Below are 20,860 nucleotides of genomic sequence, written 5' to 3' on the forward strand. Positions count from 1 at the left end.
AAAAAATAAAATCTTTTTTTTTAGTCCTAATTGTCTCTAATTGTGAAGAAGTAGCTAAAGGGTGGAATTAAAAACTAGAAAGAGGACTTACCCGAAAGCAAATCTTCAAATCCTAGCTCTCCAATCCGCGATCTTCAAGCTCCAAGCGTTTCCTTCACAAAAAACACACAAGTTAAAGAACCAAAATAATTAAAACCTACTTAAGCACCTTCCCCGGCAACGGCGCCAAAAACTTGATGCGGCATAAACATGTACCAAAAAGGTTGCAAGTGCACAACCGTGTCAAGTTATAGTATTTAAGATATCGATCCCACGAGGAAGGTGTTTTGTAGGAGAAAATATAAAATTGGTTCTTATTTTGTGTGCGTGACAAATAGGAATGATAAGTGAATGTGATTGTGAAGAGATTGAGAGAGTGAAAGTGGTGTGTAAATAGGTGCAAAGTGTAAGTGAGAGTGGATTTGAGTATGATCAATAAGGTGAGAAGGAAAAATGAATAAAATCAAGAAACAAATAAAAAATTCAAGAATGAAGAACAAAATTCTAGAATAAAAGAAAATGCAAGAAATTAAAGATGGTGGATTCAATTATAGATATGGGTAATCTACAATTGAACCCACTTCTTAGAAAAGGGTGATTCCCTAGAGGGTTCTAGCCTAAAGGCGAATCAAACAAAATAAAAATAAACAAAAAGAAAAACTAAACCCAAGAGGGTTCTAGCCTCAAGGTGAATAGTATAAGAAATTAAAATCTAACTACAAAATAAATTGCAAAATCTAATTACAAAATAAAATTACAAGAATTAAATGCAAGAAAATAAATCTACTCTATAAGCATGAAATAAATCTAAGGCAAGAGGGTTCTAGCCTCTTGGCTATTTAACAAGAAAAATAAAATCTAATTACAAGCATGAAAATAAATCTAACTAATAAGCAATAAAAGAGAAATAAAAGAGAAAAAGGAAAGAAATGCAAACCTTCAAATAATTCTCCATCTTCATCTTCATCTTCATCATCCAACAAAGAGAAGAAGAGAAAAATTTAAAGTGGTGAAAAAATTATTATTATTAATTGCAACTAAAGTTACAATTTTTTTGGAAGGCCTTCTCAATTAAGAGTAGCCCTCCTCTCCAAAAGGAGTTTACAAAATTTTCACACCTCTAACCCCTCACTCTCTACCCCTATTTATAGTAAACATCAGTGAATGTGAGCCATTGGATCGAAATCTTATCCAAAACAATCCATTTTCAGCCATTGATGCATAACAGAATGTCAGACATCGATGCAGGTATCGATGCTGGCATCGATGCCCGCATCGATGCCTGTATCAATACTCCAATAGTAACTTTGACTTCACGGTTGGCTTCGTCTCGTCGAGATAGGCGATTTTCATATATTATATGTTAAATTCCGCCTTCCGGATTGGGAGATATCGTCATTTCTTTGCGGCCAACCATCTTGAATATAATTTCTCTTCATATTGGATTTTTGATTTTCTCCGGCTTCTATAAAGGTTACAAAATGAGGAAGTTGAAGTCTTTTAGGCTTTTATTCATTATTTCTTCATTAACCTGCAATAAAAACAATTATTAGTGATATATTTATTCATATAAAATAGATAATGAGGGTATAAAATTGTAATAAAATGTGATTATCAGAATTGTAACGGTCATATTGATTGTATGTCACTCTTGAGCTTGCCTTGTAGGCCTACAAATAGCGCCCATTAGGCAGCTTTTGAGGTGTGCTTGGACATATGAATTTGAGAGCTCTTAGAGACATAGTGTTGTTGTGCTGCTGCTGGTGCAGAGCTTGTGCTGAAGGAACTGCTGTTGCAGAACCTGTGCTTGAAGGTCTTTTGCCTGAAACCGAAAGGTTTTGAACCGAAAGGTTTTGAACCGAAAGGTTTTGAGATCAAGAAGATCTTTTGTCTTGACCGAAAGGTCTTTTACATCCAGGAGATCTTGACAATACTAGGTTGGTGCACACCAGAGTATTGTACTGCTGTTTCTGGAAGTAGTTTGTTCTTAGGATTCTTACACCGGAGTAGCCCAAATATTGTTTTAAGCACAGCGTTTCATAAACGCATAGCAGTTAAATTGTAAAAAGTTTAAAAGTACAGCACATTAATTTTTTCTGTTTTATTCTAGATTGTAACACAATTTCCAATAAAGAGATGTCAAATTTCTTAATAAGAAGATATGTGAGCACTACTAAATGCATGAAGCAACACCAGTGTCAAAGAGTAGTAAGAACTATACTGTTGCAGGGAGGTGAACGCCGCCTGTGATCGTAACGACGACGACTAGTTAAGTGCAATTTGGCTCGTCTTCCCCTACTTGCAAGCTGGTTTTATAAGTTTATTGCTTTCAGGTTAAAGCTAGAATTTCACATACATAAATGCACCTGTGAGTTCTCATATGAATACAATTTCTTTCGCTAATAAAGAGATCCCGTCCGATAATGCCACAACTACTCAATGCAAAGCATGAGGAGCATGCAAAAATCATGTATCTGTCACAAAAGCGCAAGCAAAGGTTGTGCTAGATAATGGTAACCAGTAAGAATAGTACCTCTGAAAAAGACTTGGCGTGACCCGATGAGGAGGCGGCCAAATTAGCTGAGCAGAACCACAAGGTAAAAAGTAATGCTCGATGCTTAATTACATCCTTCAAGATGCAAATCCCCACCTCTTCCCTTCATTCTAAAATTTCGTTCCATCAGCATCACTAAATCTTCAGTAAATTAAATAGATACAACCGGTCTACCACCAGGAAAATCTCGACCAAAGATGGACATGGACCCATTGTTTCCTATAAACAAAGCAGAATCGCCCGAACTCCTCGACTGAATCCATCTTTGTGATCTTCATCCCACTCATCACTCTGAAAGTCTAGAACTGACTTCCCTATTTATCGCTGCCCTGCAGTCTCCGCACTTACAGCTAATTGCCCGAAGATGGTACTACCAGATATCCATAAAAATCTTGCGTTTCTATTTCGGGTCAAGATGCAAGAAGCATTGGCTTATGGTACTACCAGATATCCATAAAAATCTTGCGTTTCTATTTCGGGTCAAGATGCAAGAAGCATTGGCTTTTTACAATTGGTATCCCAAGCTTGAACAAGTCACTTATCATCAACGATAAAATAGATTCTTGTGACGTGCAAGATCATGAAATAGAGCACATCTAGTTGAGGAGGAGAAATTGTTCAATATGGTCCATAATCTATCATTGATTCGGTAGCTAAGAGATGGGCTTGCAGGCTTTATTTATTTTGTATTTAATTCATTTAAGACTCTTGGGCTTCTTTTAAATGCTCTTGGGCTTTTTACAATTTAGTTTGGCCTTCTAATAATTGAATATATATATCAATTAAATCCGGGCTTCTATCATAACCCGCTGTTGCTAATGAAATTTTTGGAATCTATCAATCTAGATAGGTCCGTCTCATTAAAATAGGTGATTTTTATATATAATACATTAAATTCCGCTTTCCACATTGGGAGATATCGCCTTTTCTTTGCGGTTGACCAACCTGAGCACGAATTTGACCATGTTTTTTCGAAATTTGATTTGGTATGAAATTGTACAGTATTAATTCAATATATATGTTTGAAAGTGAAGGGTTTGCTTGTTTGACTTGAAGAATTTCATCCTATAAAAATTAAATTCATATGTTACTACTATATAATGCATCATTATCAAACTTAAAGACATATTCTACTTACATTAAGGGTTTACTGTCGGTGTGGTGGAGCATCTTTCTTTTGCCTCTGTTAAGTGTATTTTATTGGCTTGCTCTCTATACATTAAGATTAAAAGAGAATTTTAATAATCAAGCAATATACATGGAACAAAACTATACATTAAGATTAAAAGAGAATTTTAATAATCAAGCAATATACATGGAACAAAATAAATAAAATTAGGAGATTAATACGAATTTTAATAATCAAGCAATATACATGGAACAAAATAAATAAAATTAGGAGATTAATACCTGAAATTTTAAAGAAAAATAATATTCCTTAACTAACTAATCTCAGTCATCAACACTCACTCGTGTAGGTTTATTTCTAAATGCAACTTGCAATGAATTTTCTTTCACATATTTCTTGTGCATGTCACCACATCACTTATTCCACAAATCACGCAAATGTCTCAATACCGAATCTCTCTTTTGCTCCATGTCCTTAGCATCAAATTTATCCTACATCAAATTTGAATCAGAATTTAATTTATAAGAATTGAAGACCAATTGCAAAAAATTAATTTTTAGAATACCTTAATGGATGCCCACATATGATCATTATTTTGTTATGGTATTTTGACCCAAATATTTCAGCCTCGTCAAAAACTAAACATAAAAGAAATGCTTAATTTTATTTTGAGACTCATATGTTCAGATATAAGGCCATTCAAAAACTATTGATTTATGCAATCATTGGTCAACGTGAAACTTATATAAAAACACCCTCACAATATTGTCATTGGTGTAATGCACTAGAAATGCGGAGGGCATCAGAAAGCAATAGAAAAAAATGAGACAAAAGGAACAAATTAGAACGCAAATCATAAGATCTTCCTTCAAAGTTTAAACTCCTAATAAATTACACCTCCATTCATTCATGGAAGGGCGGAACCACTAACAAGTGGAACTCATACCTAGAGGACAACTATTAACTAATTAAAATATTCAAAGACAAACTTCTATATTAGTCTTTTCTATCTCAATGTTCTTGGAAGTAAAAGTGAATGAACTTTTTCTATCCTAAAACCATATCAAACTTCAAACCCAGACCAGAAACCACATGATAATAAAAAAATCTCCCATGGGAAACTACAAAATCAGTTATTTCATCCAAACAACCAGAATCTGGAGAAAACAACAAGAATGCACATATAACCGACAGGTAACGATCATCTTGTTAGAAAGTAACATTGACAAATCAGATCCAACTAAGAGGCATGACTATGCTTCCTGAAGATAGTCACAATATCCACACGTGCAAAATATTATTGCAGAATTATCTTCAGAATTCAACTTAACTCAGACTCAATTTGCTATTCTTTAGTCTTGCACTGGTTTGCCAAAACTAAGCAGGTCTACCTTTCTTTAGCGCCCAAGAGAGACAGAGAAAACAATTTGAGTTAGATTGGTTCATAATGCCTACAAATGACCCTTCTTATATAAATAAAAATATTTTTAAAGAAACATTTTGTAAACTCTAGTGTTAATGCATGTGTGGCTAAATATGTAAAAAGTCAAACTAGAATCAATCAATAGACTAAAAAAACAACAAAATTAAAAATTGTGTTATTGTTTTAATGCATAGTCATAACAAAGTCATAATTTCTAAGCCAATTTCTCATACAAGACCAAGAGTTTCATAAAGATTGAAAATTCAATCATTTTTATTAGGGTTAGGTGGATGATACTTCCATATAAGTGTTATCATCGACACACTAGTTTCGCCAAGTAAAGATTACAAATCAAAATTCATGCATAAAAATGATTTGCCAATTCATATGCTTATGAATAAGTTGAGAAGTGAATTTTTGTACCCAGTAAAAGGAGGTATGGATCGGACCACGATAGTCAACATGGTAGAACAAAGATGTGACTATGAAAAATCCAAAAAATATGGCAAGCCCTAAGTTGCATGGAAACGGGCACGGGTACTGGTACAGGTGCGGGTGCGGGTACGGGACACGACAAAACTGTAAAATGTAAGGTACGGGGACACGACTACATATATATGTTGAGAAGTGTCCATGAAGTTTGGGTACGGGAAAGTGTCGGGTACGTGTCCAATACGGGTACGGCTTCATTATAGAAGTACCCGGGTAACATAGGGCAAGCCTAAGAAAAGAACCCATGACGACCAGTTCATAACCGATGTACACTATTCTGTCATAAAGAATGACATATATAGCCAATACTCTTGCCATCGAATAATTGGTGGAATCAATGAAGCAAACTAGATAGAAGGATTACATGCTTATAACTGAATAAATGAATATTATTGTTGGAGATCATGAGTGATGAATTGACATTAATCTCGCTCTTCACATTTTTAGCGATAAAAACATCTTTACGACTTTACCTACAACAAATTAATGGGGGTACTGGGAAGACACAAATATTGATATGGGAAACTGCTCCCAATGTCTAAAGTAATTGAAAATAGCTATGTGGAGATTCACATTACCTCTAAGAATTCTTCTCATGGAAGTTTCACATTTCCTAGATATCAGAAAGAACTTTATCTCAGGTGCCCTACGGAGTAGGCACAACTTTATAATGTATTTTTCTTAGCCAGATAAACTTATTTTGACTGCAAAATCTTACACTGTGGAAAAAAGATTGTTGTTTCTAGATAGTTTAAACTGAACTTGACAAAAGACAAGTATTACTAGTACGCAATAGAGCTTGTGTTTGGTATGGTAGCGTTGACATTGTTAACTTCAGCCTGATTAAATTACTTGCCAAATTGCGACTAATATCTTACTCTGGCAGCCTTCGCGAAGATAAAGTATGAATGTAATAAATGCAAAATTAAATGAATTTCCTTTAAAGATTTCGATATTGAAGTAATTATGCATTGCAGCTAATGCACGCTGCTATAAAGAATTGTTGGAATTTGTCCAGTAATCATCTGCCTTTGTTGATGATATATTGATCCTTGCCATAGATCTTTCAATGTTGGATATAACAAAAAATTCTTATCATCTGACCTTGCCATTGAAGATTTAAGTGAAGCTGAAGTTATTCTGAAAATTAAAGTCAGAAATCTGACAATGAACATAAAGAAATGAGCAAACTTTTTCTTTTACACGTCTAACATATGTGTCAGAACAACATAATAATGTATTATTCTAGATTTATTGGTTCTTTTCATTAGACCTTAGCTTGATTTTGCACACATTTAGAGTACTTATTTGTTTCTAGTTGTTTACAAAAGATTCTCCTAGAAACATTTATGTTCCGATGTAAAAGGGAGTCTTTATTCTGAATCAATCTTACTCAAATCCTCTTCTTTTTTTCTCATTTTTCTTGGGCATCTAGAAAATTAAATGCGCAAAATTTGTCAATGCAAGACCAAAGGGAAATGGGCTGAGTTAAATAGAAACCCAGAGGTAGTGTTCTCTCATGTCTGGAGGCTTCAGCTATCTTCAATAAACGTGATTGCACCTCTCCCCTAGACATGATTTTCCCTCTTAGCTGATCCTAAATTTTACAGGTCATTTGTTATGTTTCTAACAGATTTAGCAAGCTAAAATTCTACCATATTGTAGGACTTCTATCACCAGTCTTTTGCCATGATCTACACCCTTATTCAAAATGTTCATCTAGCTTTTTCATATGACATTTGTTGCATAAAGCGAAACAACCACTTCTCAGTTTTTCCAGGGAAGAATTTACATCCAAAAGAGAATTTTGGTCTTGGCAAATCTTTTCTCTATAACATATCTTGGAGTAACCATAGCAATGAACACTATTTTTCTACATGGACATTAGACAAACACAGCCCAAATATTAGCTTAAAAGTAACCATTCAAAATTGTGGCTAAATATAGTGATAAGATGCACTGAGAATGCTATCCCTACTGATTATGAGTCAACATCAGCTACACCTTCTTTCATTGCTAATTGGGTACAATACATGAATATTAATTCCATTCTCAGACATTCTAAAGTTGCACAAATCAGTGCGTCAGTAAAATAAGCAATTGAGCGCAGAAAAAATTATAGTTAGAAACTAGAAAAGATAAAGATCGCACCTTTAACGCTACTATTACCGAGCTTAGGCAGCCCATGAAATTGAAATATAGTCTTAATCACATCTAAGGGACACGCGAAAGTAGCCGCGAGCATACCTACCAACGACGATGAACTGGACGACGACGACGGCGGCGGCGGCGACGACCACGAACTGAAGAGATCTCGGTCGACGACGAGCTGGAGATGATGACAAGCGGGAACCGACGACGAGCTTGAACGACGACGAGTGGGAGCCGAGGACGAGCGGGAGACACACGAACGACGAGAAGGAGACGGCGATGGTGATTTTTTTAAAACTAAGGTTAATTAATATTGCAGCGGTTATAGGGATGATTAGGAGTAGTTATGGGGGATTTTGGATTTCGGGTTTCGGGTTCTACTTGGGGCTTTGGGGATTTTGGTTGTGGGTTTTGTTAATTAATTAATAGTAACTAGTATTTAGACCCGTGCAAAGCACGGTTTCTAGAAGTTTTTCTGTAAATATTGAACATGTTACGAAAATAAAGTATTCTGCTTTAGATATGAAGTATAGTGGTGGAAGTGAACCGAATAATTAATAAACTGTTTGGTTATTATTCGTCCAAATATTCGCAGAAGTTTATTTCGATAGTTCATTTAGTACTAAACAAATAATTTTTAGTGTTCGGCTTATAAATGAATAGAATCTAACCAAAGGTATGTTCGGTTAGGTAGTTTATTAACAATTCGATTCGACAACTTTTTAATAGAATTTAACTAAATGTATGTTTGATTCTAATAATGCATGTTATATATGTGTTTGCTTATTAATCATGAAACTAATGAGAAAGTTATAAAGTATTATCGATCTACAGATCTAATCCAAGGAACTCAACTTCAGAGAAATAAATTGAGATAACATTTGTCTTGTGCATTACGATTTGGCCTAACTGTGTGCCAGCATCACATAAAAAAAAGGAGTTGAAGATTTTGATTTTGTTTTTTTTTTTCATTAAGAGCAGTAGTGTACATGTACATCTACAAATGAGAATTGCAAAAAAGAAAATGCATAAAAAAACCACTGCAGAAGCATTCAAAAGCATCACCGGCAAATAAACAAATTATAAGAAAACAAATGCTACCAAAAATAGCAAATAAAAAGAAAATCTGAGAATCCAAATTACGCAAGTGCACAAAAATTCACTCTTCTGGAATCCTATCATAGTTACAGAGTAGAAGGCACCTGAAGATAACACATAATGACACACACGCTTACACTTGCAAGAATCCTATCAAGAGCCATAGATTACAGGGCAACTGAGGATTTTTTTAAATTATCTGAACAATGAGTATACTACAATACATAAAGTAGTAAGATGTCAGAAAATCTCCTGTTGAGAAAGGCCCTCTGTATATAGTGTGGAATCCCAATCTGGGTAATTTGCTTTAGGTGTAATTTTAAGGAAATAGTAATGTTTAACCATTTGATGAAACTATGAAGTGTATGATAATGAAATTGATGTTTAAAAAAAATCCAGGGTTCTTATAATTACCATTTTCACAGCTAAGGCGAAATGTCCTTGAGCAAAATAAACATTGCCCAAATTTACCCACACATCTGGCATCTGAACAAAAATGCTCCCTGATGCAACTTCTTGCACCTAAATTATAAAAATAAGTCATGTAAAAGAACTAATGAAATTTTTAACTAAAGAAAAGAGCTGATGCATAACCAAAAGTAACCTCCGAAAATATATCCTTTGAAACATTAAAGTGACATTTTTCAGCCAAGATAGCTTCAGTACCATTGGCAGCATATAGGTTTTCAGGATGCAGCTTCAATACCTACAGATTATGTCAATAACAAATTATGATTAAAACACAGTTTAAAGGATTAAAAAAAGATGAAAAAAACACACAAATGCAGGTGACAAATTTTCAATATTTTGATCCATAAGTGTGCATGTGTCGCATCTTTATCCTTATTTATATTTGTGACCATATACCATTGTAATAGGGGAAATCTGTCCTGCTCCAATCATCATATCCTTTCAAGAACTCATCAGAACCCTAAATTAAGTATGAAAACCATAAAAATGAATAAAACCAATAAAGATAAACAAATGAAACCTGAGGAATTCTTATCGGAGAGGACCACATCTGAACCTCATCATCGCTGGCTTCAAGATCCATCAGCGCGCCGCCGCCGCTTGCCGGAATCACCGTAGGCAGCGGCGCCGATGGCCAACAATAAACAGCAAACCATGTATGAAAATACACCAAATTTTTACTTAAAAATGTAAAAAGAAAGACTTATATGCAGTAACGCAAGAAAAACAAATAAAATCCAACTAAAATCTATAATAATGTGATGGGTAAACTGGAAAACAAATTGAAATGACAAAAGGAGCCTCACTTTCATAAGGGGTTAACTCATGGGATGAATCAAACAAATAGAAACATAATCCAGTAAACAATATATTCCTATGTACAGTTTGCTTGATTTAAATTCCAGCAAAGGATTTGTTCTGCCAATTGTTTGAACAAAGTTATGTCAATTGTCAAATATTGAAGAGAATTGCTTGCAAGAAAAATGTTCTTGAAACTACAGGATTGAATCTTCATAAAATTGTACAGTTCACAAAATGAAAGCTCTAATGTTAAACAAAAAACTTGGTAATTTATATGCATCTCAATGGACACCTATGCAAATGACAGCAACTTCTAAAATGTCTAAAGCGTATTATATTGAAATGTCTGAAATGTATTATATTGAAAGAATATGCAAGTTGAATAAATACATTAGGGAAAATATACATACATAAGTGAAATTATCATGTCGCCCTGGTGTTTTGATATTAGCATACCTGAAATCAAAATTAATCTAAGAGAAGTTGGCAGAGAATAATCTTTAAAAGCAAGTTAAATAAAAAAGAAACTTTGGATCTAAGCGGTATTTGGTTTCTTTATCTTCATCACCATCTTGCTCCAAAGATATCAAAATAAAAAACAAATAAAACCCAACTAAAATTATGGAAATACTACAAACATATCAAAATTATAAATTTTAAGACAGCCTACATCAGGAAGCTAACGAAAAAAAATTCAATTTTACAAAGGACAAACCCCAACTTGAATTCGTAGAATCCCTCAACGGCAAGCAGCCCCTCCGGCCCGCTACCCTTGGCATGAGCATCGATGATGCGTTAGTCGCCGCGAACATCCTCTCGGCTCCGACAAGCGCCACCCGCCGTTGGATCTTGACATGTGGTCTCGGATGGACCGAAGACTCATCGGCAGCCGTCCGATGGCTCTTGGCCGATCTCGAGCCCTCGACCTCCTGTTGTGGCCCCACTGGAGCAGGATGTCGGTGTGAGTTCCGTTGAGTTGGGGTTTGGGGTTTTCCGGCGAGCTGGAAGTGGAGGGGAAGTGGGGGAAGTGGGTTTGGGTTGTCGGGTTTGCGGATCTAGATCCAGATCGGAAGCGGAGGGGGTCGTCGTCTTTGTAGGCCTTGATGTTGGTGGGCTTTCGGAGATCTCGTTGTGTTTGGGGAGTGAGCATAGAGAGGAGGAAGTGGGGATTGAAAGGAAATATTGAAAGAGGAAGAGAGAGAATCGTGGGAATCGTGGAGAACGTGGGAAGGGAAGTTTGATGGGGAGTACAGAAATTTTGAGAACGTGGCGAGTGAAAATGCTTATTAGGATTTCATTGTTGAGAACCTTAGGTTACTGTTCAATTTAGCATTTTTGTTGTTCTACTTTAGTAATAAAGAAGTAGATAAGTTAAACTATGAGTCCTATTATGATTAGGAGTATCATTAACGAAGATAATGAACTCTTTCGTCTTTAAGGAGACCCAATAACGACGGTATTAGGATCAAATCAATGAAGGGATTAGAAAGTCGTTATCCCATCTCACATCATTCCTCTAATATTTGTAATCACTCGACAAAGGCTTTAAAACCCGTCGTTATTATATGCACTTTAATGACGGTCAACTGATCCCTTCACTAATTTAAGTTTTTATAAGTTTATTGCTTTCAGGTTAAAGCTAGAATTTCACATACATAAATGAGCATGTGAGTTCTCATATGAATACAATTTCTTTCGCTAATAAAGAGATCTCGTTCGATAATGCCACAACTACTCAATGCAAAGCATGAGGAGCATGCAAAAATCATGTATCTGTCACAAAAGCGCGAGCAAAGGTTGTGCTAGATAATGGCAACCAGTAAGAATAGTACCTCTGAAAAAGACTTGGCATGACCCGGTGAGGAGGCGGCCAAATTAGCTGAGCAGAATCATAAGGTAAAAAGTAATGCTCGATGCTTAATTACATCCTTCAAGATGCAAATCCCCACATCTCTTCCCTTCATTCTATAATTTCGTTCCATCAGCATCACTAAATCTTCAGTAAATTAAATAGATACAACCACATCTACCACCAGGAAAATCTCAGCCAGAGATGGACATGGACCCATTGTTTCCTATAAACAAAGCAAAATCGCCTGAACTCCTCGACTAAATCCATCTTTGTGACCTTCATCCCACTCATCTCTCTGAAAGTCTAGAACTGACTTCCCTATTTATCGGTGTCCTGCAGTCTCCGCACTTACAGCTAATTGCCCGAAGGTGGTACTACCAGATATCCATAAAAATCTTGCGTTTCTATTTCGGGTCAAGATGCAAGAAGCATTGGCTTTTTACAATTGGTATCCCAAGCTTGAACAAGTCACTTATCATCAACGATAAAAATAGATTCTTGTGACGTACAAGATCATGAAATAGAGCACATCTAGTTGAGGAGGGGAAATTGTTCAATATGGTCCATAATCTATCATTGATTCGGTAGCTAAGAGATGGGCTTGCGGGCTTTATTATTTTGTATTTAATTCATTTAAGACTCTTGGGCTTCTTTTAAATGCTCTTGTAGCTTTTTACAATTTAGTTTGGTCTTCCAATAATTGAATATATATCAATTAAATTCGGGCTTCTATCATAACCCGTTGTTGCTAATGAAATTGTTGGAATCTATCAATCTAGATAGGTCTGTCTCATCGAAATAGGTGATTTTCATATATAATACATTAAATTCCACTTTCCACATTGGGAGATATCGTCTTTTCTTTGCGGTTGACCAACCTGAGCACGAATTTGACCTTGTTTTTTCGAAATTTGATTTGGTTCTCAATTGTAGGCCAAGTTATTAATAATTACTGACTAAAAAAGTGATGAGTACTGAGATTTTGCTTCTAAACTTAGTCGTGAGTTTTGAATTTAGGGATTCTAGGCTTCATTAGAGATCTTTTAGGCTCAAAATAATCTTCTTTTGAGCTCTTTTTCAATCCTATAGTACCTATAAATTAAGAAAAAAAACATTATTAGCAGATATATTTATTCAAATAAAATAGATAATAATGATATAAAGTGCAATAAAATGTAATGATCAGTATGCATTATGTAAGATTTGAGAGACTAATAAACCCTATAATTTTAGGCTCAATCATAGTTGAGGGTTATTGGTTGAGATTGTTGATTCAGACTCAAATTTTTTTTCTTGAATTTTAATTTAGAGTGTTATTTGTTTCGGGCTAAAATTTATATTTAAATTTAAGAAGCTATAGGTTTAAGAATTGGATTCGGCTTTAAATTTAAACTATTATTACTTTAAGACTAGGATTTTATTTTGAATTTAATATATTTCTGGTTTAGGACTAGGATTTAGATTTGATTTAAGGTGTTATTGGTTGTGTAAGATTGTTATTAGGACTAGGATTTTAAAATCCACACTTCATTCTAACTCTATAGTCTTTAATAAGAAATTGTTAAGAGAAAGTTCAAATTAAAAGTGGTAGATTGTGATCTCAGTTTGCGGATTTCTCTCTCCTCTTTTGTTCAATTATTTGAATATTTACTATATTTTAGATTAAATATTAATAATTTTAAGATAATAAAGTATTTATATATTAAACTGAATGTACTTAAATTTAAAATATTTATAATCAAATTATTTTTAATTTAATTTATTTAAAATGGAACATATTTAATACTATTTGATGACTTAATATATCTAATATTTAATATTCATATTAAATTAGATATGTCTAATATTTAACATTTCCTAAGTATATGAATATTTTAAATATTTTAATATTATATTACATTCATTTACTTTTTATTTAAATGTTAGAAAGGAAATATATTAAGTACATAAATATGGAATATATGCAATATTTAAAAATTAGTAACAAAAATATTTAATACAAAATCATTTGAATATTTGAGGTCAAATGTTTGATATAAAATTTTCTAATGTATTTAATATTTACATATTTAAATATACAAATTAGTTTTTTGTATGATCGAATACTTCTTATTTTATTTATGTACTTGAAAGCTAGTGATTTTTATCCACGTGCTTGCACTAGTTATCTTCTATTATGTGATATTATCTACACTGTTTAAATGGACTACAATATGTATTCAGTTTTGTTGTTTCTATCCGTTAATTGAAATGAGGGTAGGATAATTTTCCAAATTAATATTTCCTTTTTATAAATAATTATTATTTAACATAATACTTTATTTTAAAACTCTTAATTCAAAGTAATCCAAGAATCTAAAATTTGACCAGAGAATCCAACCCTCAGTCTACGAATCCAAAGTAAAAATTCAAAAATCCAAGCCAAAGTTAAAGAATTCCACGCAAAAATTCAAAATCCAATCCAAGAGCCATGGGCTCTAACCATAAAATCCGAATTCAAATTCCAATCTAATATATGGACAATTGTCCGAGTCTAATTCAACAATCCAAAACGAATAACACCCCCCTTAGAGGTTCTCCATATTAGTCTCTTAAGAAACATATATATGCATCCATTTTTAAATTTGCCTTCTAATTTGCCGAGCTAATGTCAAAACCGGCTGTATCTAACAGACAATTGATATCTATGGTAAAAAAAAATTTAGAAAAATAGTAATGCGTCATTCCACCATCCTGCAAGCCAATATCATCGTTATACAAACTATGTAACCGGGTGACTAAACGCTCCAAGAAGCTCACTTTACCAACCATTGGAAATTTAAATCTCAACAAATCAAAAGGACAACACAAGCAACAGTTCAGAAACAATCACGTACGTACTTATTGACAGCTTGATGAGTTCATGCTTCAAGTAAAAGTACAACCACCAGGACCACTAATATAAACTGGATAAGATGACAAATAGTTTCCACCCACATGATAACAATCTTGATGATTTTCGAGTATTACTGGTGATGGATCGCTAAATTCGCCGGTTGGTGAAATTACGAACAGATTTTTAAGATAAGCTGCTTTGCCCCCGCCGTCATCAGGAGAATGGCCACTTCCCATCGGAGGAGTCCTGTCGCCGGGATGATAAGAGACGAAGCCGCCAAATTGGACATGAGTAGCAGCCTCTGCTAAATTAGTAAACAGAGATTTTGGCCAATGGCCTACACGTTTGTCTCCCTGGCGCCCAGCGTGCAGCACCCAGTCCCCAGTTGTAGTATCCTTCATGGACCAAACAAGCGAGAACAAATCATAAGATAGCATGTTCTAGTCGTGAGAATTATAAACAGGTATCGTACCTGAATTTTGATTTATTGACTAATGCATGTTGAGGCTGGGTATTAACTAATGCATGGTAGATGCATGTCAAATGGATTTTGATTTATTGAAATAATAGTTCTGAAGGATATTGCAACCGAGAATCAGGACCGTTGTGTTTCCACAAAATCGGGGTAGATATTTGTCACCGGGAGACTGAAAGAAAATGTCAAACCAAGTTGCATAAAGTAGCATTTGAAAGTTCAATTATATTTTAAGAGAGAAATTTGTGAACTTCTCTGTTGAAATTGGTTACCACCAACAAACACCCTAATGTTTACCCATTATACGCATTACTAGTTTGATGACATGTGTCATATAAACGCATATAAATACAAATGCATTTTATTTATCATAATGGACATGCTAAAAAGTATTTTTACAAAATTTAAATAAAATCTCATACTGTGCACCACAATTTAAAACTCACAAAACTGAGAACTTTATCAACTTGTATGCTGATATGGTACTGGGGACGTATGCCGAAGCAAATGGAAGCAAATAATTGTGTGAAGATTATAAATTTAACCATCAGAGGGCACATATGAAGAATGTGTTACTCCATAGAAGGTTATTTAATTTTAAAGAATATTTTCAAAATCACGAATAGGTTTCAAATTTTCATAATGAAACAGTAACACAGTGAAGAATATAAATGCAAGATATGCATCCAAAACATAAGAGCAAGAGACAGGGATCTATCTTCATCAGTCTTCATAAAGTACAAAGGAAGAATAGCACATTAAAATTTGACAGCATAGAGGTGTTCCATAGTATAATATAGAAATAAATCAAAATGTTGAGGTTCCAACATGTGATTTTATTTACTTAGTAAAGCCCACAGGACGAGAAAAAATGGTAAACATTACCTTGAATATTCTTAACGTAATATCATATTGATCTCCATCATAAGTGGATAGTGGTCTAATTTTTGTCCCTAAGACGTATGCTGATGGTTTATAAGGTACAAATCCTTTGCAGAGGAGATTGTAGCATCCGGTACTTTGAAATCCATCCCTCTATTAAAAAAATAACACATTAGAAACCATTTAAACTAAATATTGCATTGCAATTTTATGGTGGATAAATCGAACAATATACCGTCCAATACGCCATTAGATGTGTATCATTGTCGCCATATATTTCTGGAAATACCTGAAATTCTCACAGATTAGAAGGAAGAAAATTTTGCGATAACAAGTTGATATTTACCCAACTTACTTTGTTTCTTTCAGTTTCATAATCATTGTTAATTAAAAAATATATATCCATTACATGGAAGATGCTAATGCTGTTGGAAGCTTATTCATGAAAAGGCAATTTTGCCTTTGTGAATAGTCCCACATCGAAAAATGAGATGAATAGTAAAGGGTATATAATGGTTCTCTCCTTATTGGGCTTTGAATAGTGTTTTGGGTTTTGTGGGCTTTGCGGTTCTACCACACACACGCGCGCACGCCACGCCGCGCCCGCCAAGGAGGCTTGGAGCTCATTCAGAAACACACCAACGAAGACTCTCTTCTCTTCTCTACTCTTATACCTCCAAGAAAAGATTTCGGCTACATATTTACATATTCTATTTTCTGGGCAACTGTTTTCGTCTGAGCATAAGCTCTGTGTCTCACGCCCGAGTGCAGAGGCCGGCCGATTCCGGGGGTTTTTACCGCTAGGGGAGAGAGGACAAACTGCGCCAGGGCGATAGGCGGGTCCTTAATCTTCTATGGCAGTGATATCACGACTGCTCCCAATCAGGCCTGAATTTTCTAACTCTTTAATTTGTTTTATATTATTATTTTCTTTGCCAACATCTGCATTTTATTTTCAGGAAGTTTTGTTTCCAAAAGAGCAAGTAAAGAGATATTATAATCTTGTATAAGTTGCTGCACAATCCTATGCTTAGAGGATTTATTAAACCCTCTAATATTCCAAATTGCAAAATGCATTTATTTGGATGTTCCCCCTTTATCTTCATCAGGGGGATCAGCTTGTAACTCCAGAAGAGAAAATAAAGATGATTGAATGCTTGTAGTATCTTTTCCAGAAAGTATTACTCTTTTTGCTACATTAGATCTACTGACATTTGTAAATCCAGATGTATTTACCTGAGGAGATGAAAATCTGAATACCTGATTTCTAGTCCCCCCATGTTGTGCATGTTTTGTAGTATTCCCAGAGTAACTACCAATATCTTTCATTCCCTGATTTGATATCTCATTTACAAGATTTGCTGATATGTTTCTGCCTCTGAGAGTTTGAGTATCAGTCTGTGCATTAGCAGAACTCTTTTCTCCTCCAGTCTCATTAGTCTGTGCATGTTTTGCTACAGGAGTTGCAGAATCACTCTTAGATTTTTCTCCTCTAGTCTCATTTTGCATTGAGGAATCATTTACTATATCAGGATGCTCTGAGTTGGTCTGAGATCTTTTTCCATCCTGCTTGTTAATAGGCACCCACACTTTTTTAGTTCTGTTTCTCCTGCATTGCTCAGTGTTATGCCCCACCATACTACATATAGTACACCATCTAGGTTTAAACTCATACAGAACTGTCTGTGTATAGCTCCTTCCATCAGGCCCTTGAATAATCAATTGATCTGGCAATGGCTCCTTCAGTGGAAATTTAACTTCCAATAGAACTCTTGCATAGCTCAGCCTCTGTCTGGTAGCTGTAAGCTTATCAGTTGCAATTGGTTTTCCAATTAGACTAGCAACTTTAGCTCAGCCTCTGTCTGGTAGCTGTAAGCTTATCAGTTGCAATTGGTTTTCCAATTAGACTAGCAACTTTGCTAATTCCAGTTGAACTCCATAGATTAAGCCTCAAATTTGGAAGTTGAATCCACATTGGGTAATAGAAATCCTGTAGGTTTTCTAGATCTGTGTCAATACTCCATGGCTTTAACATCAGTGGCCTAGATCCAAAGAACCAGGGTCCAGCCTCTAAGACATCTTGCATCTGTTTCTCATTTTGAAAATTAAACAGGAACAGCCCTTGCTTGATAATGGATATCTTCGGAATTGAAATTTTACCCCAAAATTTGTTTATATAAGATTCCATAGACTTGAATTTAGCATTTAATTCAATAACATGCCCTAGTAAAGCAGACTTCCAAAGAACTTCTCCTTCTGTCCATTCTTCAGTATTGAATGAAACAGTATTAGTTTGAGCAGATGGAAAGAAATTTAGAGAAAGTCCATTGCCAGATTTCCTGTTATCAGCAAAAAGACTAACAAAAGATTTTCGAGATACAGGCTCAGATTTCTCCTTCGATTCCTCATCAATCAGATTCTCATTAGCTGATTTATCCAAATTCTAATCAGCTGATTTATCTAATACCTCTGTTTCCAGATCTATAGATTTATCAGCATTATTTTCTAGATGAGAAGAATCTTCTGCGTTATCAGCATTCAGATTAATAATATCAGAATCAAAATCATCATCGGCATCATCATCAGCCCATAGAGTAGAATTAGAAGAACTTAGCTGTCTAATGGCTTGAATTCCGAGTCTCTGTTGATGAAGATCTGAAATAGGATCAGATCTAGCTAGGATTTCTTCCATTGGCACTTTCCTCTTAGCTCCCTTTGGGCCTGTACTTTCCATTTCTGCTGAAATTGAAGATCTCACCTCCAAAGCATCATCAGCAGCTTGAGAAGGATAAACGAAAATCGAATCTCTAATATCACTAGCACTGGCCATGGATTTCTTGGTCTTAAACAAGCTCCAAAACAATGGCACCAGAAATTTGACAACGTCATTGCACAATATGGCTTCACTGTGAATGAATACGATAAATGTGTCTATTCTAAAGTGATAAACAATGGCTATGTCATTCTCTGTCTCTATGTTGATGATATCCTTATCTTTGGAACAACACTTGAATTAATTTCAAAGGTTAAGGATTATCTTTCCAAAAATTTTGATATGAAAGACTTAGGTCTTGCAGACATGATACTTGGAATGAAAATCTCTAGAGACACTAGAGGAATATCTTTGAGTCTTTCCCATAGCATTGATAAAATGCTAATCAAATTCAACTTTCATAACTCTAAACCTGTTTCCACACCTTATGATTCTTCTATACCTTTGAAGAAGAATGAAGGTGAACTTGTCTCCCAACTAAAATATTCTCAGATGATTGGATCTCTTCTTTACATATCCAACCGAACCAGACCTGATATAGCTTATGCTGTAGGGAGACTGAGTCGGTATACTAGCAACCCTAGCAAAGATCATTGGTCTGCCTTAGAAAGAGTATTCAAATATCTAAAAGGCACAATTGACTATTGCTTGACTTACACTGGTTACCCTAATGCTATAGAAGGGTATAGTGACGCCAATTGGGTCACGGATTCCAACAGTGTAAAGTCTACATCTGGATATATATTTCTTTTTGGTGGTGCTGCTGTATCCTGGAAATCATGTAAGCAAACAATAATTGCCAGGAGCACCATGGAATCTGAGCTAATTGCTCTTGATACTACTTGCACAGAAGCCGAATGGTTAAAAGATCTTCTATCTGAACTTCCTTTGGTCCCTAAACCCTCTCCTCCTATTTCCATTCACTCTGATTCTAGATCTACCATAGAGCTTCTAAAGCAAGTACATGTAAATAAAAAACATAACAGACATATTCAAATAAGATATAAGTCTGTACAACGCCTATTAGGCAAAGTTGTGATCTTGGACTTTGTAAAGTCTGAGAAAAATCTTGCTGACCCTTTGACTAAGGGATTATCCAGGAGTGTGGTTCTGGATTCATCGAGGGAGATGGGGTTAAGCCCATAAATGAGGTCACTGACAGCGGCAACCCAACCCTTATTTGGAGACGTAGTCCCAATGTCGGTTCAATGTGGTAGAAACAAGCTGGACAAGTGACTCTCGTGTGGAGCATCGACCTAGATATATTTATATATCATTATGTAGCATTTGCTACTACCCCTTCTCTATGATGACGATGCTCTTATGATACAGCTGGCTAGGCTGAGTTTTACTCTTAATAAGTCCAACGCGTGTATTGTGGGGGGTATTAAATAAACAGCTGTAGTACCCTTTGAGGACTTACCTACGTGAGAGGAACCGTGATGGCCGCGGTTAGGGGGAGCTGGGCTAAACCCTAGAAACTCTCATGAGTCGGTTTATTGTGAGCATGGCCTTTAACGCTCAACCCGCTTTGCTCAATAGATGAAGCGTATTGTGTGTGTTTTCATCAATACCTGATTAAAGGGGCCTAATTCAAGGCCTAGTCCATTATGTCCCTCAGGTGGCGATGAACCCACTAAGGAAAGGTTCAAAGCCGAGAGCTACCTCTCCCGAATTCACGATACGAAAGGTTGCCCAACCTATATTTATTTTGTGATTTATTTATTGATTTATTATTTTCAGTCAATATTGCCTTTTGGGGGGGGACTGTTAGATATTTTGTTAAGAAAAGACAATTTTGCCTTCATGAATAATAATAAATTTTTGTAATTAAAACATGTTTTA

The 20,860-nt window shown here is 35.1% G+C and overlaps 2 protein-coding genes across 2 annotated transcripts in view; both read right to left on the bottom strand.

The window, feature by feature from the left end:
- The window catches only part of LOC109834571, a 24,311-nt gene extending 16,249 nt beyond the window's left edge, over positions 1–8,062 (bottom strand). The window contains exons 1-2 of the mRNA XM_020402606.1: positions 7,885–8,062; positions 4,064–4,213 (exon numbers count right to left, since the gene is read on the bottom strand). Coding sequence (XP_020258195.1) covers positions 4,064–4,126 — 63 coding nt within the window. The 5' untranslated portion in view covers positions 4,127–4,213; positions 7,885–8,062. The remainder of the gene's footprint in view (positions 1–4,063; positions 4,214–7,884) is intronic.
- On the bottom strand, positions 14,918–17,880 carry LOC109834572. Its single transcript, XM_020402607.1, has 4 exons — positions 17,479–17,880; positions 16,478–16,531; positions 16,246–16,395; positions 14,918–15,280 (listed from the first exon to the last, which is right to left on the bottom strand). The coding sequence occupies exons 1-4, from the start codon at positions 17,878–17,880 to the stop codon at positions 14,918–14,920; spliced, it is 969 nt and encodes a 322-aa protein (XP_020258196.1).

Source organism: Asparagus officinalis, chromosome 3 (assembly GCF_001876935.1).
Source record: "Asparagus officinalis chromosome 3, Aspof.V1, whole genome shotgun sequence".
Classification (NCBI taxonomy): domain Eukaryota; kingdom Viridiplantae; phylum Streptophyta; class Magnoliopsida; order Asparagales; family Asparagaceae; genus Asparagus; species Asparagus officinalis.

Coding starts and splice junctions, on each gene's coding strand:
- LOC109834572 (XM_020402607.1), bottom strand. CDS start 17,880: ATGGTGGGGCATAACACTGAGCAATGCAGGAGAAACAGAACTAAAAAA. Junction 16,532..17,478: donor TCAGATTTTCATCTCCTCAG/GTAAATACATCT, acceptor TGAGAATTTCAG/GTATTTCCAGAAATATATGG. Junction 16,396..16,477: donor ATCTAATGGCGTATTGGACG/GTATATTGTTCG, acceptor TTTTTTTAATAG/AGGGATGGATTTCAAAGTAC.